General features: G+C 42.6%; 14 protein-coding genes across 14 annotated transcripts; all 14 read right to left on the reverse strand.

The window, feature by feature from the left end:
- Window positions 1–276: 276 nt before the first annotated feature.
- AOL_s00110g203 (uncharacterized protein) lies at window positions 277–1,043 on the reverse strand (the record flags this gene model as incomplete). Its single annotated transcript, XM_011126893.1, has 2 exons — window positions 277–880; window positions 985–1,043. The coding sequence occupies 2 exons, from the start codon at window positions 1,041–1,043 to the stop codon at window positions 277–279; spliced, it is 663 nt and encodes a 220-aa protein (XP_011125195.1).
- Window positions 1,044–1,876: 833 nt separating this feature from the next.
- AOL_s00110g204 (uncharacterized protein) lies at window positions 1,877–2,725 on the reverse strand (the record flags this gene model as incomplete). Its single annotated transcript, XM_011126894.1, has 2 exons — window positions 1,877–2,606; window positions 2,691–2,725. 2 exons carry the CDS (start codon window positions 2,723–2,725, stop codon window positions 1,877–1,879), a joined length of 765 nt encoding a protein of 254 aa, XP_011125196.1.
- Window positions 2,726–3,368: 643 nt separating this feature from the next.
- AOL_s00110g205 (uncharacterized protein) lies at window positions 3,369–4,370 on the reverse strand (the record flags this gene model as incomplete). Its single annotated transcript, XM_011126895.1, has 2 exons — window positions 3,369–3,395; window positions 3,477–4,370. The coding sequence occupies 2 exons, from the start codon at window positions 4,368–4,370 to the stop codon at window positions 3,369–3,371; spliced, it is 921 nt and encodes a 306-aa protein (XP_011125197.1).
- Window positions 4,371–5,574: 1,204 nt separating this feature from the next.
- AOL_s00110g206 (uncharacterized protein) lies at window positions 5,575–6,117 on the reverse strand (the record flags this gene model as incomplete). The annotated part of the gene is made up of 1 exon (XM_011126896.1): window positions 5,575–6,117. One exon carries the CDS (start codon window positions 6,115–6,117, stop codon window positions 5,575–5,577), a length of 543 nt encoding a protein of 180 aa, XP_011125198.1.
- A 1,087-nt stretch (window positions 6,118–7,204) lies between these two features.
- Window positions 7,205–7,990, reverse strand: AOL_s00110g207 (uncharacterized protein; the record flags this gene model as incomplete). Its single annotated transcript, XM_011126897.1, has 1 exon — window positions 7,205–7,990. The coding sequence occupies one exon, from the start codon at window positions 7,988–7,990 to the stop codon at window positions 7,205–7,207; it is 786 nt and encodes a 261-aa protein (XP_011125199.1).
- A 382-nt stretch (window positions 7,991–8,372) lies between these two features.
- On the reverse strand, window positions 8,373–8,678 carry AOL_s00110g208 (uncharacterized protein; the record flags this gene model as incomplete). The annotated part of the gene is made up of 1 exon (XM_011126898.1): window positions 8,373–8,678. The coding sequence occupies one exon, from the start codon at window positions 8,676–8,678 to the stop codon at window positions 8,373–8,375; it is 306 nt and encodes a 101-aa protein (XP_011125200.1).
- Window positions 8,679–8,711: 33 nt separating this feature from the next.
- On the reverse strand, window positions 8,712–9,242 carry AOL_s00110g209 (uncharacterized protein; the record flags this gene model as incomplete). The annotated part of the gene is made up of 2 exons (XM_011126899.1): window positions 8,712–8,849; window positions 9,165–9,242. The coding sequence occupies 2 exons, from the start codon at window positions 9,240–9,242 to the stop codon at window positions 8,712–8,714; spliced, it is 216 nt and encodes a 71-aa protein (XP_011125201.1).
- Window positions 9,243–9,672: 430 nt separating this feature from the next.
- Window positions 9,673–10,489, reverse strand: AOL_s00110g210 (uncharacterized protein; the record flags this gene model as incomplete). The annotated part of the gene is made up of 2 exons (XM_011126900.1): window positions 9,673–10,291; window positions 10,356–10,489. 2 exons carry the CDS (start codon window positions 10,487–10,489, stop codon window positions 9,673–9,675), a joined length of 753 nt encoding a protein of 250 aa, XP_011125202.1.
- Window positions 10,490–11,419: 930 nt separating this feature from the next.
- Window positions 11,420–12,267, reverse strand: AOL_s00110g211 (uncharacterized protein; the record flags this gene model as incomplete). Its single annotated transcript, XM_011126901.1, has 3 exons — window positions 11,420–11,445; window positions 11,533–12,113; window positions 12,206–12,267. The coding sequence occupies 3 exons, from the start codon at window positions 12,265–12,267 to the stop codon at window positions 11,420–11,422; spliced, it is 669 nt and encodes a 222-aa protein (XP_011125203.1).
- Window positions 12,268–13,004: 737 nt separating this feature from the next.
- On the reverse strand, window positions 13,005–13,840 carry AOL_s00110g212 (uncharacterized protein; the record flags this gene model as incomplete). The annotated part of the gene is made up of 2 exons (XM_011126902.1): window positions 13,005–13,608; window positions 13,674–13,840. 2 exons carry the CDS (start codon window positions 13,838–13,840, stop codon window positions 13,005–13,007), a joined length of 771 nt encoding a protein of 256 aa, XP_011125204.1.
- Window positions 13,841–14,667: 827 nt separating this feature from the next.
- Window positions 14,668–15,463, reverse strand: AOL_s00110g213 (uncharacterized protein; the record flags this gene model as incomplete). The annotated part of the gene is made up of 2 exons (XM_011126903.1): window positions 14,668–15,295; window positions 15,387–15,463. The coding sequence occupies 2 exons, from the start codon at window positions 15,461–15,463 to the stop codon at window positions 14,668–14,670; spliced, it is 705 nt and encodes a 234-aa protein (XP_011125205.1).
- Window positions 15,464–16,109: 646 nt separating this feature from the next.
- On the reverse strand, window positions 16,110–17,147 carry AOL_s00110g214 (uncharacterized protein; the record flags this gene model as incomplete). Its single annotated transcript, XM_011126904.1, has 2 exons — window positions 16,110–16,749; window positions 16,816–17,147. 2 exons carry the CDS (start codon window positions 17,145–17,147, stop codon window positions 16,110–16,112), a joined length of 972 nt encoding a protein of 323 aa, XP_011125206.1.
- A 726-nt stretch (window positions 17,148–17,873) lies between these two features.
- On the reverse strand, window positions 17,874–18,819 carry AOL_s00110g215 (uncharacterized protein; the record flags this gene model as incomplete). Its single annotated transcript, XM_011126905.1, has 2 exons — window positions 17,874–18,621; window positions 18,692–18,819. 2 exons carry the CDS (start codon window positions 18,817–18,819, stop codon window positions 17,874–17,876), a joined length of 876 nt encoding a protein of 291 aa, XP_011125207.1.
- Window positions 18,820–19,624: 805 nt separating this feature from the next.
- On the reverse strand, window positions 19,625–20,543 carry AOL_s00110g216 (uncharacterized protein; the record flags this gene model as incomplete). The annotated part of the gene is made up of 2 exons (XM_011126906.1): window positions 19,625–20,434; window positions 20,511–20,543. The coding sequence occupies 2 exons, from the start codon at window positions 20,541–20,543 to the stop codon at window positions 19,625–19,627; spliced, it is 843 nt and encodes a 280-aa protein (XP_011125208.1).
- Between the last annotated feature and the right edge of the window lie 48 nt (window positions 20,544–20,591).

Raw genomic sequence — 20,591 nt, forward strand, 5'->3', positions numbered from 1 at the left:
AAAGTGTGGAACTTACATTAGAATCGGTATTACCAAAGTTCTTACGTTGAACTTGATGATTTTCAGACTCACAATCTTTAGAATTTTCAGACTCGTTATCGCTACCCGATAACATGGTTTCGTCGACATCTCCATACAGTAAAGTTTGTCCCGATTTTGAAGTTTATTAGGGCTCTGGCGTGATCGTTTCTATTTTGATGAAGTTTGTATTATTTGCCATCTCTGGTCCGATGGGTTCACAATTCCAGCATTGAAACCCCCAATGGCTGGGCTCCGTCAATTTGGCTTTCTCTTTTTGACGTCGCTTGCATTTTTCGCATGGCGAAAAGTTGAGAAATACTTGCTGTCTCTCCGGTAGAAGAGCTGCAAGAATGGAAGACTCGCTTGAGTATTCCTCGTAAAATGGGTGAGACTGTCAAGATGCCAACCGTGTGTCCAGTTAGAGATATCCCTGATCAACTTCCAATACTCGCATTGGTCGGTGAAGTTTTCATCGATCAACTCTGAGGTCGAGGAAATTGATAGATTTGTCTGCCATTCGCTAAAGTGCCCTGCTACAGCGACTCCTAGGTCTTCAATTCCGAGCTTGGATGCTGCGATCATAATATTTGCGTAGAATAAGGGGGTATTGCAGCTATCTGTGAAAGCATAGGAATCACCGTAGATCCATCGAATTCCGGACATCATTGCTTCTGGATCAATATTTAAATGCAGAAGGTTGACCACTTTCTTGCCATCTTCTTTATCGGCAGTTTGACAAAGTTCTTTCAGGTAATCCGAAGCTCTGCTGATAATCGCTTCGTGAGCATTATATCGTCTTTGGTTTTGCTCCGTGCCAACCTTGATGATTATGTCTGGACTGTATGCGTTATCGAAGACCCTAAATACGCATAACGTGGTTAGCGAATTCTAGGAGTACTTATTTATAACTAATCAAGAAAATTTGTAAGTAAAATGGAAGAGCGATACGGTCTTATAACTTACTTCATAAACCCTCGGTCTTCATACTCGTCAGTCCATAGCTTCCCAGTTACTGGATCCATGTTTTTATAAAGTCTTCTGGTATCCTTATTTTCGGCATAAGATACCTACAATTTCGTTTTTCTAAAGGCAGTTGTTTAACTTTGGTCATGTCATCAGCTAGAAAAATTTGATTTAAGAGACATGTCAGATTACATATGTATTTGCTAGAAGGCTTTAGTGGTAAATACTGGAGCTTTCTAACAAGGTTTAGAAGCTATTAGCAAAACAAAGTTTCCTTTACAAATATAGCTAATCTATATATGAAACGGCCCTAGTTCCTTCAAACTATTGTTTAGAAATGTTGTTCGATGTTCTTCATTATTCGGTAAAAGGACTGGAGCTTTGGCTATGATCGCTTGATCTAGCTCATTTAGGACCGGATCAAACTGTTAGAGATCTCCTGTTGATCTCTATATATATATTATAGGATTCTTCTGGGCTCTCTTCCTTCCCCACTCATCTTCAGTTCTATCAAAACGCTTGGGGAAAATGACACACATCAATACGTTTATTTTCGCTGTTCCATTGCGGGTATTTTTATAGTTTAGTGCACGGGCTACATTTTGGCTACCCCTTATGAACTTCATTGAAGTTTGAATTTCCCAGAAAAATAATGAGATCTCGAGATGCCCCAGTGTCCGGGCAACCATAGCAATCGTCTCAATGGGGTTCTACTCTCCTAGTTACATAAAACCATGCGAAAATATTTAAAAAAAGGGATGTATCAGGCCCGGAGTGAGAGTTATCTCGTAAACCAGAATTAATTGCTGCTGCGGGTGAGAGGGCAAAAGCGGCACCAAAGTCTGATATTGGAAACTTAGACAATGATGGACAACAGTGCTTCGCAGGATCCTTACCCTTCAGCTCGTAGTATTGCCTCTGAAAAATATGAGACTTTCAAGCAGTTTGAACAGTAGCTATGATGAGATTTTATTACGCTCTCCGCAGATTTTTCTTGACAATCATCGCACAGTGTCTTTTCGAGGGCCTTTCTCAACACCCCAATCATGAGAAACGCCAAGTTTCCGAGATCAGATTCATGTGCGAGCCGTTCGTTCGTGATGTCATCCAAGAAAATGCTATTGATCGGCAGCTTCGCGATAAGCCCTTCAAGGACGACGAGGTCGTGAGTATCACCTCCACCAAGCGAGCCGCACATTACTTCGACTGCGTTCCAATATGAATTCCAGTTGTTAGCTCGATACTGCGGGGTGGATGGATTCTTATGGATCTTTGAAATCGCCAATGCGACAGCATTCTGTATAATCGTATCACACAAATCGTCAACTTGGAACTCTTGCGCAACTTTCATCAAAGCCGCAAGATCTGACAAGCTGAGGTTCTTCTCTCGTAAATCCCTTTCACCGTACATCCACCGAAAGAATATCTCCATAATAGCGTGATCGGTGGTATCAAATGAAAGTCTAATGTACCGCGACTTAGAGGGTGTGGCTTTGCAGCGACTATCCAAAGTCTTTGATAATGTACGTATAATGGCTTGGCGAAGATAGTATGACTTTGTTCCCTCCCTAGATTTGGTGACTGTAACGAGGACGTCTGAGAATTCGGCGTCATTGAAAATCCTACCGCGTTAAATACCGCGTCAGCTAAATATGCGCGTCTGAGAGAGATATGGATGATAATGACGATAGAGGCGTGGATCTTACTTCATGAAATTTGCGTGGCCTTCGGTTGATGCCATTTTTGTTAGAGGTATGCACGGTTTCGTGGTGATAGTTTGTTAGTGTTCGTTGGTAGACCTTTTACTGACTAAATAGCAGATTTAATATCGAACGACGCCGGTATAACTTCAGAAATGTAGTCTTCTCCTCAGATCAGATCAGTATGGAGTTTGTTTAATGTGCTTGGGTACGAGACCAGCTTGTTGTAGTTTGAAGCTTCTTGCTTTCAGGATACTGCGCCTTTGTTTGCAATGCAAGCTAGTAATGACATCACAGGAGCTAAGATATCCATCTAGTAGTAACGCTACCTGTGCTTTACAATCATCTCGTAGCTGGGAATTAACTCGATTTTTCTTAGCTTTGATATTCTGGAAAGCCCGGATAGTTATATATAGCGGGCTAATGAGGCGCAACTCAAAAATGTGACACTATTTTAATATTTTTAGATATTCGAATATTAAATAACACAGATTCTTTCAGACACTGTTGGAAACAAGAAACATAAGATAGATGGCACATCTTAAGCCCCCCTTTCGTAGCGGCAACATGCTGGAGTTCCAGATACTAGCTTAAAGGGAGCACTCCTTAAACCCTACTAATCTTCTCGATCAATTACGGAACACTAAAATTAATGCTGTCACCCACCATGTGGTTCTCACAGTTTCACATGTTGCGACATGTATTTGACTTCTATGCATCCATGCATTAGAAACGTAATATTAGCTACTGGTGTCAGTGTGAACCCATTGAGCACGTCAAAGCATGGCTTACCTCAGAGGTATACTTATCAACGTTCTGGCGTCGAACACCGCCTATACCATCACAATCTTCTGATTTAGAATCCTTAGGGGTTTCAAGCTCGTTACTACTTTCTGATGGCATGCTTTCGTCTTCATCTTCGTCTGAACCGTCTTCTACTTCTTGGACCTTTGCTGTAATTGTTTTCTGTTTGATAAAGTCCATATGCTTCCCCGTCATTCGTTCTCGGTTGCCACAATCCGAGCATGAAAACCAGTCATCCTCGCACTCACTTGGTTCAAGCGCCGTAGCCCCTTCCATCTGAAGAGCCTTGCACTTCTTACAGGACCAAAAATTGCAGACCATTTGTTGTCTCTCGAGCAAAAGAGCAGCAAGGAGAGTTGAATTTGTACCGTTCGATATCTTAGTTATCCATCCAGGCGGTGCCGGAAGGCTTGGTGTGATATCTCTCGTAAGCGTAACGAGGTCCTCAAGGCAGCTTCCATGTGTCCAGTTACAAATATTCCTGATAAATCCCCAATAATCTGGTGGCTTTGTGAAGTTCTCACTGTTTATTTTAAACAAATACTCCAAAAGCTGCTCTGGATCTGATCTCCAATCCTCAAAGGAATCTACTGCCGTTGTTCCTAGTTTTTCGATACCTAGCTTGGACGCTGCGATTATGATATTCCCGTATGACCAAGAGGAATTGGTTTCCGAAAAGGGGTAGGGGTCGCCATATATCCAACGGAGCGCTACTCCCATGGCTTCTGGGTCGATATTTAAATTGACAATATTAACGTACTTCCTGTCATCGAATTTCTTTGCGGCTAGACACACTTCTTTGAGGTAGTTTGAAGCCCCGCTAATAATCGCCTCGTGAGCGTTGTATACCCGTTGTTCGAGGTGTGTGCCGACTGTTAACATGATGTCTGTCTGATATGCATTATTGAAAACCCTATATCTAGAGCTATTAGTGATAACAACAGCCAAAGGAGAGCAGATCGAGGTGGCGTCTGGGTGGTTATAATTCTGAGTAGGAGAACAGAACACTGGATCCGTTTACCTCATAAAACCCTGGGCGTCGCGCTCGTCGGTCCATACTTTCCCCGTTAATGGATTCATTCCTTCTTGTTTGCCTTGAGTGGAATATCGATATTGTTTTTTAAGTGCTCATTGTTTGCTGAAGCTGGTACGTTATGAGTATTGACTTATATTCAGGCTCAGGTAATAGATGGCTGTGGAGCCCTGGACGAGTCCAGCAGCCTACAAAGCTTCTAGATCTTGCTCATGCTAGAAGTACTTTCGATTGCCAGAAGGAAAAAATAATAAGTAAACAAACTTCTAGCACATTTTGGCAAATACTCAGGAGAAATATAAATAATAAAATTTAATTAATATTCAAGGAGAATGATGGAGCTTTTGGAGCTCCTCAGTTTTATTAATATTTCTGAATTCCTAACAAAAAATGAAGTTTCTGGGTAACCAGATATATTCCGGGGATTACATGATGATAAACTTGAAAGTTTTAGCAGATGAGAACTACGGTGAAATTTACCCTTAGCTTTCAAAATAATGAATGTCAAGTGACCTGGTCCTTGGGGCCACAGTTTAGTATTTATAACTCATGACCGTTGTCGAGGCCAGTCTAGCGTGCATGTGGGGATCTGTGGCACCTTCCAGTTTTATACATGTATATGCTTCTAGTTCGAGTATGGCCGTCAAGCCCGCGCGCCCTTGAAGCTTGAGTAATAATGCCATATTAATTGATTCTCACTTCAAAATTAAAAGTGTTAAGTCGGAATAATAGGTCTTTAAAGGGCATTATTCAGTAAATAATCGGGGTGTGTTCATGTTTTTACTATGGCTTTAGAATACTAACAAGCATAGTGCCGTAAATTTAAATTAAGCTCTTGACCCCGCCGTAAATTGCGAACGGTCGGGGGCATCGACTATCGCCGATGAAAAACGATATCTAACCATTTCTTAGTATACCATGCTAATCTACCGGTGCGCAATTCCAATTTGTCTGCATGGTTTTGCCAAATGAACTAATGCAGATATCCCAGTACGAAAATTACAACGAACAAGCAACCATCAATTTAATTCCCTAATCGATATTAATCATAGTTTATCGATGCCCTTCAACAATCTCTCGTATATGTTTCTCTTGAATCCACCCCGATTGCGTAGCCATATCACCGCAATATTCACATACACCATGTGCACTAGGATCCTCGATAGGGTACTCAGTCACTAGGATTCCATCCTCGTAGTCGTTCTGGCAGGGACTACAAATATTTTTGTTTGCAATGTTTATACACCTTTCAAGCAAAAGGGCAGCAAGTAATCCGGCATCAGATTCGCGTGCGAGTCTCAATAACCACGCTTGGTTCGGGCGAATAGAAGCCGTGGGAAGTTTATCAGCAATTCCTCTAAGGATATTCCAGTCTTTCACTTCTGCCATGCCACACAATCTTTCGGCTTCATCCCAGTAACTCTCATGGATCCTTGGTGATAAATGAGCTCCATGTTTGGATGCCACTAGTTTGACAGCGGCTTTTAGGATCGATTTTCGGAAATCCTCAATTTGGAATACTTGCGCTGCTTCTAGCAGGTCTCTGAGTTGTGATAGTTCCAGGTTATCGTCTTTAATTTCTGTATCACCATACATCCACCGAAAAATCCTGTCTATGGTTGGTGTACCCCAGCCGTCGATGGAAAGCTTTTTACGCCCTTCTTCCGTAGGAAGGCCTGCGCACAGGATGTTCAGATATTTAAGCTGTAAGAACAACTGCTTGGTGGAGGTAGTATTGTTTAGGGGGACTTATGTCATCGATATCGTTGACTGTTACTATGAGGTCTGAGAACTCAGGTTGGTCGAAAATCCTAGTTGTAATGGATGTTGTTAGTCTTTCTAATTGTAGCAAAGGAAACTGATATAGTCCGCCAGAACAAAGGGAACTTAGACTGTAATCCTGTACCTCATAAGGGATAAGTGAGAGGTGCCTAACTCCGGATCCATCTATAACTCAATTGTTACAATCCAAAATGATATAGGCATAGGTATGTATTTTCTCTGTAATTTTTACAGTGTCGTAATTTCTCTTCTTAACTTGGGTATCTAGGATTTTATGCGATGTTTTAGACTTTTTGAGTGCCCTTCCGGCTCGTATCTTCCGTGGCATGCAATCCGGTAGATTAGTCAGAACTGCAAGATTTTATTTTGTAGTGTGTACTGTTGATGATTGTTATCCCAAGTTATATTTTTTTCACAATATATTGTGGTCATTCCGTCCGTAGAAATTACTAGAGTGGGTGGTCTGATGGATACCGCTGGAACAATTGAAATCGTCTAGAAGGTCCGGTATGTATATATTAGGAGCTATGATATTCGACATCAGTCTATACCTGCGCAGCAGCAATTAATTCTGGTTTACGAGATAAGTCTATACTTAAATCTCTTATAGCTAATAAATCGTTTGTATTGAAATAATTTAGATTAAGAATTCCTGGTTAGGAGGCTGAATAATGCAATGCCAAAGAAAATTGTGATAACGATTTCTATCGTAGAAATAACGGACTGAAGGCCCATGGTATTTATTACGGCTACCTCCAGTCTATTAAGGAAACTCTAGTGATCCTGAATAACGCTTAAGCTCACTTCTGTCCCAATTCTTACTAAATTCCTGGCGTAACTGATAAACTTTCGGCTTAGCCATCGCTCTAAATTATCCTTCGCATTAGATCGCGATCATTCGCTAAATCAACAATTGAAACTCTCTGATGGTGGCATTTAAGAGTAACCGTATCCAGTTTAACAACTTCCGTTCGCATAGTTCCGGTTCGATTACTTCACAGCCTACGCACTCAGAGTAACGATCATCCGATAGGTCCAATCCTTTCATTGGTAGTGGTTGACAATCATCGCAAGAAGATAAATTCCGTAGTCTTTGCTCTCTTCCCAGTAGAAGCATCGCAAGTAGTGTAGGATTCAATTCAGTTGACATATCGGCCAGCCACTTCGGCGGTGATGGAGAAGTCGTGGTAAGATCACCCATGACGGATAAAAGTTCATCAGTATCCCATCCGTATGCCCAGTTGCAAATGTCCCTAATGAGCTTCCAATAATCTAGAGGTTCGGTGAAAGCACTTGCATTGGTGGTCCTCTCGTTTCCGGTAACTGCAACGCCACTTTTTTCATTATCGGTTGTTTTATCGACCAAATCTCCGAGGTAATCAAGCGCAGGCCTTCCCAAAGCTTCAAGACCAAGATTAGATGCAGCGAAAACAATGTGACTGACTAATAGGGGGCAATCAACGCCGCTGAAAGGACGCCGGTCACCGTATATCCAACGCAAAATTATTTCCATAGCCTCCGGGTTAAGCTGTGGAAGGTATATGACCTTTCTGCCGTCTATTGCCCTTTCTTTGCAATTGCGACATAGCTGCCCGAGATACTCTGAAGCCGTGCTTAGAATCAACTCATGTCCGTAGTACTTTTGACGTTGTTCCACTGCGCCTATGGTTAAAATGACATCAGCCATAGCAGGTTTGTTGAAGAGGCTGTGTTAGTTATGCGAAGACGTTTTTAGCTCTTTTTGTTCAAAGTTCGATAGCAGAAAGATGTGCTTACTTCAAAAAAGCGTCTTCGTTCTAGATTTCTGCTGTTCTTGAATCCATCTTGGCTTTCTTTCGATCAGGTCTTGTTGATAAAAAGGTATTGTCACGAATTAAAGTTGGTTAGAGAGTAAAAGCTTTAGAATTGGTTCTTTCTGTTCGACGATGGTTGAGTTTAAGTACGAAGCGGCTGTCGAATTCTGAGGAATGGCAACATGGCCAGCTGGAAGGCTCTAGAAATCACATGAATAGAAAGATATTAGGTATAAGCAATTTATTTCTATAGCATGAGTGAAAGCATTCCTTCAATTAAATGCTGCTACTTTCGGCATTCTGACCACCAGTATCCCCAAAATCACGATCCGCCTCCACCTCCAAAGCATCCAAATATCCCAAACACTCCCTCTTCTCCCCTTGATCACCCAATTTCCCTTTCCTCTTCTGACAATTCTTACACAAACAAAGATCCAAAACACTCTGATGCCTCTCCAGCAATAGTGCAGCCACAAACCCAGCCTTCGATTCCCCCGCCAACTTCACCAACCAATCCTTCGAAACCGGCGTTCCTAACGCCATAACATCTATCACATCCTGAAGTAAACCCCAATTCCCCATCCCAAGAAGCTGACAAACATCCTCAACTGCATTTCAAACCTCTTCATTCGTCTCAACCTTCCGGTCTAACTGTTTCAACTCATAACTCTTCAACATAATGGCTTTAACCACAACCTCCTGTAATTTCTTCACTTCCCAGAGTCTTGCGATGTATAAACATCTTATCAACTCCTGCATATCCAATATATTGTTTATTTGTGATTTATCACCGTAGATCCATCGAAGACACATTTCATATAGGTGGTTTGTGGATCACATTGTATGGAGATTATTTTTTCCGGTCTGCTTTGGACGAGTGATGGTGATCGTGGGGTGTGGGATGAGAACCATGGTGTGGATATATCGAGGATGTGGAGGTGGAGGAAGTAGAGTTTTTGAGAGTTCAGGGTGCCGATGGTTAGGATTAAGTCGGAGTTTGAGGAGTTGTTGAATAGACTGTTATAGATGGTTAGATCATGGAGAAGGGTAAAATTAGTACTTAAGTACCTCCGGGAGGAGGGACTGGTACCTCAGAGTATCTGCTGGTGGATCGATGGGGATCAGTGCTGTTTTACTTCCTGACATTTTGGCTGCTAGATTTTTAGTTTGATTCCTGATAGCCGTGGTTAGTTTGAAAGAAGTCAACTAAGAGGCGTTAAAACTCTATATGGAGATAGTAATCTGGCCAGTTGGGACAATATACTCCCTTTCGTGACGAAGGAATATGTGAAAGCAACATGCGCAACAGCCAAGGTTCAGTTAAACGGGTCTTGAAGACGGGACGTCGAAATGAACCAGCAATTTCTAGAAGGAATGCAATATTGAAATAGAACAATGACAGGTTAAAGGTTTTGAGGAACAATGTTTTAGATTTAGACCCTTATTATCCAAGTGGATATGATGACATTATATCGAGATACATCATATCCTTGAACAAGGTAAACATTAGTACCCTCCCACACTGCAGCTAAAAAACCGCTATTGTATTCCACACTTGTATCAGACTCCAATATGATCAACCCATAACGTTTTTGATCCGATGAGCCCTGTCGATCCTACACCTCTCGCAAACAGCCTTGCCACAAACACTCATCATCACGGCCACAAATTTCTCGCCGTAAGCCCCAGAACCAACCGATTCCAGAACTTCATTAGGCGTAACATCCCAATGAGCACCAATAGCCCTCGCAATCGGGCCCAAAAGCTCAATATCAGAGTTAACACACATCTGACAAATCATCGCAAAGTTATTAACAGTCTTCTTAACCTGTTCCTTCGAACACCTGCACAAAAACCTCCCACACATCAACCCAAATTTCTTCAGAACCTGTTGGCGGAGAATGGGGATTTGGAGGTAGTCAACTGTTTGGAAGACGGCGTAATCGGCGGCTCCGTGACTCCATTCCATTTGGTATCCTTGCTCGTATTGCCACGCGACAACCTTTTCAAACGCTTTTGGATACAAAGACTTCAACTCAAGTTCTTTCGTGATGCCTTCTTTGAAATGATCTGGGTTAAAAGCTGCCTTGAAATAATCGGATGTGTGGGAGATAATAGCACGATGGAGTCTGAATTGCTCGTTTATCTCCCCGACAACGATGGTAATATCTGTGAAGTGTCCGGTCTCCATCATGCTAAACGTTTGCTGTGATTAGATAGGGATAGTTGAAGGCTCTGAGAACTTAGGAATAGGCTTACTGTTTTAGGACTGATTGAGCTTGGGTAGGTTTCTTTGGCTCTTCATCTTGAATTTGTTGCAAGGAATCATCGGTAGCGGGGCCTGTGACGCTTCCGCCGTAGTCTGCCATTGATGACGCTGGGACACCCGACATTTCGACTATTTCGTAGGAAAATAAATCACGTTTCGGTTTGAAACAAGAGGTCCGTTCGGTTTCTAGGCGATATGAGGGGGGGTCGAAGATATCGTCGCTGGAGATGTGGTGAAGTCGCGATTTGAGGTAGCTGGGGAGAGGTTGCGCGTTGATGAAGGTGTAACTGATAGAAGGTATCCCATGGGATATCGTGGATTTGCTTAGTCTCTGTGACCTCATACTAACTCTCACACGAATATATACAACAACAAAGAAGTCATATGGTATCTGTTGCTATATAAGTTTGGTGTCTACTCAATCTGTTATTTCATTCATAGCTAGCTACTGCCTTCAAATCGTGTGAAGAGGATCGAATCAGTTTTATGGATAGAGCAAAACCGGACTGACTTCAAGGAGCCTCCCAATCTATTTCGAGTCGACATAATACAGCTTAACGGGGTCTTGTCGCTAGTCCCAAACACTACAGCCATCTAGAACTAACCTCCCTTCGCTCTACTCTACTCCACTACAGGAACAACAAACATTGATAAACTACGATTCTCATACTGTTTCGATATGCATTTGGAAGTTCCGGAAATGCAGATATTTGATTTGTAGGAGATCAGCTGCTTGGGAAATCAGGAAGGCTCTGCCATTTGGTTGAGATATATGGATAGCGCGTCTTCTGACTACGAGAGGATAATGTTTTTTTTTAGATATTTTCTAGTTGACTTCCAGGGACAGGTTGGAAGACAGTTTCCATAAAGTGGCCAGCTACCTTTTAAAGGCTTAGCTACATCCAATACGAAGAACAAAATGAAGGGGCTAGTGGAAAATAATATAACAATTAGCCTTCGATCTATCCCTCGATACTATCATCGAATCCAATATTAGAATTTCAGATTCCGAAGAACAAGTCTGAGAGATCTCAAGAAACGAACAAAAATATTCTCAGTCCCACACAAAGGTCCCGTACCCTTCCATCAATTAGAGGACATTGAAAGACTAGTGGGACTACCCAATAGTCAAGTCCCCATAAATATATCTTCCAGATGGACACTTACCACAACGACTAGATCGATGAACTCCCAACATCACCGCCAAGAACGTATTCCCATAAGCCCCGTCGTTCAAAGTATTCAACAATGCCTCCACGTCAATTTCCCAATGACAAGCAATGCTCTTCGCAATATCGCCGAGCAATTCCAGCTCAGATTTACGACAAAGCTCACATATCTTTGAGAAATTGTCCAACAATTCCTCCATCGCAAAGTCCGTTTTGATCTTCCTCAACTCACAAAGCTTAGTCTCACAAACTTTAGCCAGTTGTTTAAGAACCTCGTGACGGAGAGATTCTATTTGAAGATAGTCCGCCGCTTGGAACATTAGGAGATCATACTTTCCCGAAGACCATTGTATATCATATCCCTGTTCGTACTGCCAGGCAGCAACTTTTTCGAAAGTTGTGGCGTCGATTTCTGGGAGATGGATTTCTCGGGTGGTCCCTTCTTTGAATGTACCCGTTTTGCAGGCGGTTTGGAAGAATTCAGAGGTGGAACAGATTACTGAACGGTGAAGGCGGAAGGCTTTCTTTGTGGCGCCTACGAAAACTGTGACATCTGCAAAGTCGCGGGTTTCGAACATGCTATAGATCAACAGGTCATTCGTCGTCACAATTAGTATCACGTATGATTGATGAATAGATAGCTAAGAAATTCCGAGGGAGGGAGGACTTACTATGTCAAGACTGATCCATCCATTGCAGATCCCTCTTCAGTCCCAGAACTGAGGTCAGACATTTTGGCGGATTCGTCTTTTGTAGGAGGTTGTAATTCTGGAGGAGATGGTTTTGGAGATGGTGGCTTTCTTCGAATTTGTTTGCTTTTTGGGAAGCCGGCACTGTTAGTCCAGTGCGAGAACATATTTTTTCTCTTGTGAGAGTCGATTGATGCGTATTAATCTTCGGGTTTTGTTTATTGTGGGCGATGGTTTCCAGGGGATAGAAAGGGAGAAGGGACGGGGTGTGAAGCTTTTGGAGGGCACATTAGACTCATGAGGGTATAAATGGACGCTGCGGCTACTCGTGATGTATTCATTTACGACTATGAGATCTCGATTGACCGTGCTTCCAGATTCTTAGCATCCCAAACCAAAACGCAATAGTAAGTCAAGTTAATGGCTCTGAATCATCTACTATAAAGGGAAATATTTGGAGAACGGGCGGGAGCGGCTTCGGGTAAGTAGCGAGAGATGATTGGGAAATTGAATCTCCAAATTGACTGGAGGCTTCTGGAAATAAGTTTTCTAGGTTAGGTAAATTAGAATACCTGAATATCTTGTACTAGGCTTGACTCCATAGTAACAAAATCGATACGAGACTTCATACTAGACTTCAAGACTCTCCTTTTTTGAAAAAGGAAAATCGGAATGCTTTGAGAGGTGCTAGTCGGCTGGTGTGACCTCAGCACAAGGATTTTGGTGATAAGGTATCGTGTACGGATTAACATAAACGCCTAGACTTACGCTTAGGCTCATGTTACGAGGAATCGTTGTCGCTACATCCACAAGGATTACGCTGAAGAGCTAGAGCCTCTAGCATCACTGCCACGAAGGTATTCCCATAAACTCCGGAGTTCAATGAGCCTAAGATTCCACCCGCCTTGAAATTCCAATGTGCCCCAATATGCGGCGCGATAGGGATCAAATTTGGAAGATCAGAATTGCCACAAAGCTCACAGATCTTGGCAAAATTATCCACAACTTGCTGAATTTCCTCCTCCGACAAATCGCAAAGCTTTTCCCATACAGAGAACACCCATAAGCTTTCTAGAACCTCTTCGCGAAGGCCTTGGATCTGTAAAAAATCTGCTGCTTTGAAGATGATGTAGTCGTTAAAGCCATTGGTCCAATGTGTTTCATACCCCTGCTGATATTGCCACGAAATCACCTTTCGAAAGGTAATTGGATGAACGGATGGCAGTTTGATCTCTTTCTCAATACTCTCTTTAAAACTACCAGGTTTGCAGGCAGCTTTGAAGAACCCAGAAGTCTGGCAGATGATATCACGGTGGAGATGGAAAGGTTCCTTATCGCCCCCGACATATACTATTACATCTGTGAAGTCCGGGTCTTTGAGCATGCTACGTATTCCCTGCCATCAACTGTGAATGCCTAAATGATAATGAGATCAAGGAATATAACTCACTGGCCAAGGACAGACTTAGCTGATATTGCTTCCTGAGATTTCTTATCGGAGGCTTTACCGGTTTTATTTTGTTGGGTTGGAGAGGTTTCGCTGCTGTATTTAAGGGCCTTTGGAGGAGCAACTAGTAATGCGACCCCAAAGTCGTCTTCTATTGCTGACGCGGACATTTTCGATGCAGCTGGTGGGATAGCTTTTGTTTTCTCGAAGAGACTGCTTTTTATTGTTATCGAAGCTGTCTGAAGTAGTTATGACCAACTTAGAGAACCTTTGGGTTTACAGTATTTTCGAAAATTCTGGTAGGTGGGTCGCCGACTGGGAGGTTTTGTTTGTTGCCAGCGATGTTTTGGTAGATGGGATAGATAGTACTAGTCCGGATGAAGTGAAGCTTCACTAGCTATGAGTACTAGTAGTGATTACGTCACTACCTAGGTACGGGGGTGACAAAAAGAAGTTTCAATTCTTTTAAAAAAAATACAACACAGACAGTACTGGGAACAGTTACGGGGGTACAGCGGCATCAACGATATCATCAAAAGACACGTTATTAACAGTCTGAAACCATCAGGATATTATCTCGTAAACCATCAGAGCAATTAATACGTATTAAATTTGATATTTAATACCTTGACTTGCGGTCGTAGTAGGCGAGAGTCTGCTGACGGTAAAGACCCCAGTACCTAAATTTTGGTATGTGTTGTTGTGTTGAATGAAGCTTTATTTTGTCCACCCCGTGCTAGGTAAGTAGTTTATGAGATAAATCTGGCCCCCTCTAGCCTTTTTGATAATTATTTTTCAGTGGGAACGAGACTATTTTGCGGTTAAATGGAATTATCGTAAGTCTTCCCTGAATTTTGACTTAATCTGAATACGGGCACCTGGTTATCACCAGAATCATCACTAGTATGGCATCAGAAAAGAATCCGCTTGTACTCTTAAGGCGCCCCCCTGAGAAGAATATATTAACATCCACCACCTTGCATGAGGTCAACCAATTCTAAATTCGTTTTCTCTTCCCTCCACTTCCAATTATCTTCCCTCCACACTCAGAGCACCCAACCTCGCTCTGAGCACCCACCAAAGCCGCCATAAAAATCTTCCCAAAACTGCCATCCGTCAACCCAGCCAAAACCATCTTCGGCGTCACCTTAACATACGGAAGCAACTTCCTCATAATGTATATCAAAGCCTTAATATTGGTTTCCTCGCAAAAATGGCAAATCTTGACAAAGTTTCGCAAAAGCTCCTCTGCAGCTTTCGATTGGACCCCTAACGTGCCTACTTGGTATCTCAACTTCAAAGAAAATTTGTAGAGAATATCGGCACGGAAGCCTTCGATTTTGAGGAGGTCGGCGGCTTGGATTAGTTTGAGATCTTCGTTCCCGTTCGTCCAAGTATATTCGTACTCTTCTTCGTATAGCCACAAAACGATTTTTTGGAACACTTCCGATTCGATCTCTGCTAGATAAACGGCTTTGGTAGTTCCTTCTTGAAAGCTACTAGAATCGCAACAAGCTTTGAGAAATCCGGACCCGATACACATCACCGCACGATGGAGATTGAATGACGTCTGGCTAACACCCGCAAATACTGTCATGTCGGAGTACTCGGGATTGTTGAGCATACTTTGTGACAATATAATATATTGGTGGTTTCAACGGTTAGACGTCTTTTCCGAGCGTGGGGGAAATCGTAACTTAAATTCTGTTGACTCACAATTTCAAAGCCTGCTTACCCTTCAGCGAACCTCCGGTTTCGTTTCCTGTAGTATTGTTGACCGGCAGGGACGCCATTTTTGTTTGAAGATTCAACTTTGGCAGATTGGAAGGAGCTGCTGCGTGCGTGCTTCAGTAAGTTTACGAGACACTGCGGGGAGATATAGATCGGTGGAATGGTGATCGTTTAGCCCTCAGCTCAGCTATAAGTTTGGCCTTCGAACTACAATAAAGCACAAAGTCTCGCCTCGAATCCAGGCGCTTTTGAGGCAGAGTCGGAGAGGGGCTGAATGAGAGGTGGCGTGTAGTGTTGTATGCGTTGTTGCTGTATTGTTTGATTTTTTATGTAGAAGGAAGCTTCGACGAGGCATCAGAATCCCATATAGAATTTCGAAGGGCTTAAGGGCGTCTAGTTCAAATTCAGATAAATTTGCGATTGCATGTTATAAACCCTTCCTAGAATCCTTTTGGGTGGATTCCGGTATGAAACAAGTAACTTTATGAACAAACTTCGAGACAACCATCAAGAGGTTGTAAAATGCCCCTTCTTCCGCTGTACCATTTTGCAGCATCGCTCATAGTCATGCTCCTGTGTCTGTACGGGCGTTTTGAGTACATACTAGCTAAGTAGTTATATATATCAGTGCGTAAACAAGATAGAACATTCCCAGGTCGGTACTGTCAATTCAAAAGCTTCTCTACTTAGTAGAAGCCATCATCTCGCTCACTTATACCCCCTAACCCCCTTCTCTTCCCTCTCGATATCAAAACACTTCCCACAACTCCTCCAATGTCCCAAATTCCTTCTAGCTCCGATAAAAGCGGCCACAAAGACATTACTAACAGCTCCACCTTCCAATGCCTCCAAAAACGCATCCGGCAAGACCACAAAATGCTCCACGATAACCTCCATACACTCAATCAATTTCCCCAAGTCCGAAGGTTTGACAACCCCACAAAGTTCATTAAACTTGCCTATAAAGATGGCTCGACCACCACCCGTGAGATTACAGAAGTTGGTACGACAGAAGGTTATGAGGGTATCAAAGAATTTGATACGTAAAGCTGGGAGTTTCAGGAACTCGATCGTACGGTAGAGCGGGGTTAGAGGACAGGGGGTTGAAGTTAGGTCGAGGGTTAGATTTCCGGAGTATTGCCAGTTTATGATGGTCCTGAACATTGTGGGATCGAGGTGAGGAAGGTAAATTTGGGCTACGATCATTGTTTTGGAGGAACGTAAGGCAGTGCAGAAGTCTTTGAAGAAATTGGAGGTGAAGGAGAGGATTTCACGGTGCAAATGGAAGGTTTCTTTGGATGGGCCGATGTAGACTGTTATGTCTGAGAACTGGGGGTCTTCGAGGACTCTATTATAAATGTAAGATTTTGTTTGACATAATGCTGAAAGGAGCCGACATATTTTTTGGACTTACTTCATCAATATAGGTTTTTCAATTGGAGTCTGAGTAGAAGCATCCTTAGAATCCGATGGGACTTGTGTAGATGCCTCCGGAGAAGAAATTCGCAAATTGTCAAAACTCGATGGATGCTGCAACAGAATACCGTGACGACGACCACTCCTCTTATGGGCCGGGATGTAGACAGAAGCCCTTTTATTCTCGACTGGCAATTCTGTTGAATTATTCTGTGGTTGAGACAAAGATTTTGCTCTATTCAATCTGGATTGCAAAGATCCCAGACCTATCGTTCGTGGGAGAGGAGGGAGATAGTCTCCCTCGCTTGGGATGGTGGATGAAGACGACATTTTTGGTTTATTCAGCGACGGTAATTTCGATTGGCGTTCGTTTTATATATAGGTAGCGTTGAGAAGAGACTGACGATGATGATGATCTATCTATTGTAGGTGAGGTAAGGTTTAAGCGTAAAGTTTGCTATAGAGCTATAGTCGGATGAAGTTATCGCCTACACCTTTTGAATGTGATATGGTAAACGAGGGTTATGAGAACCTTAAGTGGTAATTGATGACATTTTCATGTATAACTGATGAAGGTATATATACGGTAAGGGTTGCTTTGGTATCGACGATGGATTGTTGATGCTTTAGCTGCTTGAAGACGAAGGTAGGTGATGTTGATGGTTGAACTAGAACCATCAACACTTAGTACCAGAGTAGAAGTCATAGAATTCGACGACCGTGTGGGACTATGCTAACAAAGAACCACCAAAGTGACACCATATTTCTACCTCTCCTTGATGTTAGTTATTTTAGAGGTTCTTTACCAGTAAACTTCAAAGTCGAGTATTTGAGGGAAAGTGTACCATTTGTACTATTTATCATGCTTCAGATCATTTTTTTCTCTATGGGGAAGTACTAAATACAGTATCTTCTCGTCGTATATAGGCCCGCATAGGGGTACCAGCTCCATACCTGATAAGAAACGTTAATAACAGCTACCATACCTCTAATAAACAATATAGGTATATAGGTGAAGAGAAGAGGATAGAAGAAGGACTAGAAAATACGAAGATTTCAAAAAAGAGTATCCTCTTCCTCCTTCCAAACACCCTCGTCTTCCTCTTCACATCCCCACATCGCCATTTCCCCAATCAAGGTATCACTACCATTCTGCTCCTCGTCTTCATCTTCGGTCAGCTTCATATTCAGGACTTCTTCCCAAACCTGAAGGTACAACTCCAACCCAAGAGTCTCCTCCTCATCCTCTTCTTCTTCGTTCTCTTCATAACCTCCTTCTCCATCATCAGAGTCCTCGTACTGGATGACCTTCAACTCAGGATTTCCCTTAATATAAGCCTCCAATATCTTAGCCAACCCCTGAGCCTCAGTCTTCTGCGAAAAGACACAAAGCTCCCTAAGCAAATTCATCTCAAAAGGAAGCAACTTCTCCCCCTTATCACCAAGCTTCCCATCCTCCTCAACAACTTCAGCAACATACTCCAAAATCTCACTCTTCATCTCCTTCATGATCAAATAATCTGCAGCTTCATATGCTTGCAAGATATCTTCGTCTGTCTTTAGTTTTTTGAGCGAAGACTTTCCGTTGTAGAGGTATGAAAGGATGATTTTGAACGAGTAAGGTGAAAGCTCGGGAAGAGTGATTTCTTTGATTTTTGGAAAAGGTGGGGTTGCGATGGTTCGAGAGAAGGAGGCGAGCATTGGAGATTTTGGGAGGATGACGGATTGGTGGACGTCGAATGGTTGAGCACAGGGCCCGACGAGGATGGTTAGGTCTGGGGCGTTGGCGATGTCCTTCAAGCTTCTAGTACCCATTCAACATTCATCATTATCAAGTACTGTGTTAGAGAGTTAGCAAGTAAGTGAGTACATACGGGACAACTGCGTTCTGACACCCTTGTTTAGAGAAGGAAGTCTCAGGCTTTTGACGCTTAGAAGCACGAAATTCTTCTTCCTTGGATGGAGAAGGTGGCGGTGAGTTGATACGAGCGTCGTGAGACATGTTGAACGTTTGTTCGTCTTGGTTCACTTCTTTTTTTAGTAGTATATATTATATAAGAAACGGAATGAAAAGGAGAGCGTGATAAGAGATTGACAGCGTTGGTGAAGCTAAGAACTGATTGTAGTAGGTGACTTGTGATTGGTGTATAGTAATAGACGGTGATAGTGGCTGTAGGTAAACGGATTGAGGGTTATATATGCGTTGGAGGGTCATCATGTGATGGATAGCCCTAACCAGCTTCTACATGCTTCCATTGACAGTATTCTTCAATCAGTCCGTCATTAATCCATTGATGTCATACTACCTTACTGCATTGACTTACCGTTAATGCCATTCATTCTCAATACCCCATAACCGGAGGTTCATTACATAGTATCTTGAAGATTGTTTTCTTTAGGCATAGGAAATGATATTATTGCCAATCATACTTATATTTTTTCTTTGCTTTAACTAGACTGAATCACTGGAGGAATATAAATCCGTATTGCGAAAATAAATAGATAAAAAAGAGTATGAAAGAGTATCGCTGCCCTGGATCGGATGAGATCTTTATATCAGAAGGTATAGAGCTTGTCTCGTCGCCAGACTCCTCAACTGTGGTATAGAGCATGATGCATTAAAGATGAGTCTCTTGAAGAAATATTGCGCGCACAACATCCAGTTGAGCGCAAGAGTCCGCATGTTTAACGAAATACTACTTGACGGCATCCATCCCTCCGACCTCTGGACAGTCATTATACCTAAGCCTGTTGTATATGGCAATGATATCTCAGCGACGACACTAATATCATACGTGGAAATAGAGTTATGCATACCCCTGATTAAAAAACCGGCGCCAGCAAGTACATTCCTGGTTGCTCCAAGGTAACATTCGCCGCGCACACCCATCAACCTTTTCCCAGAATGTGTTACAACGTCGGCATTTTTGTGAGTTTTCGATACTTTCCTTGGCTGTATTCCACATAGCTATAAACCCGTGTTCCCATCGTTCGTCATCTTGGAGAGCTTTTACTTCCTCCGTAGCGACAGCGATTACCAGGAGGCATCGTTGGAAGTGTTTCATGTCATCACAATTCGAATATTGATATATAGATGACATTACTTCGATGGCGGTTTTTGGATCAATTGACTTATGGATGATAGCCTGTGGACCCATTTTGCTTTTATAACTCGTCATTGCTTTCTCTAGATATGTATCTTGCAGGTAAGTTGCCACGCGGTACGCGATATCCATGATAATCTCTAGTTTGAAGCCATCAATGAGAAGATAGTCTGCTGTCTTGAAAATTGAGACGATCTTGGGATATTCCGTCAAAGCTAATATTTCGTAGGTCGTCTTTTTGGATATCCACTTTATGATATTGTTGAATACAGTGGGCTCAATGTCTGGGAGCCGAATGACACTGTCGTTCCCTTCTTTGAAGGTATTTGGCTTCAATGCTGCCTTGAAAAAGTTTGAGGTATTGAATAGGACCGCTTTGTTGACTTTGAAGTGGCTTTGTCGAGGCCCGACGAGGATAATGATATCTTCAGATCCCGATTTGCCCAATTCCAGGGGCTCCAAAATACTGCCTTGGTACAGCTTCTTAGGAGTGTCACTGATGATTCCGTCCCCCTGTGTATGACATTAGCTTTGACTCGTGAACCAAAGTTGTCATTAGGCATTAATGCATTGGCATTAAATGACGTACCTTGCGTTTTTGTGATCTCGTAGTGACCGGCATTCTGAAGGTATCTGGTGCCGTTTGAATGGTATTGTTCGTCACGGCAAC

The sequence above is a fragment of the Orbilia oligospora genome, assembly GCF_000225545.1.
Source record: "Orbilia oligospora ATCC 24927 unplaced genomic scaffold scaffold00110, whole genome shotgun sequence".
In the NCBI taxonomy this organism is placed as follows: domain Eukaryota; kingdom Fungi; phylum Ascomycota; class Orbiliomycetes; order Orbiliales; family Orbiliaceae; genus Orbilia; species Orbilia oligospora.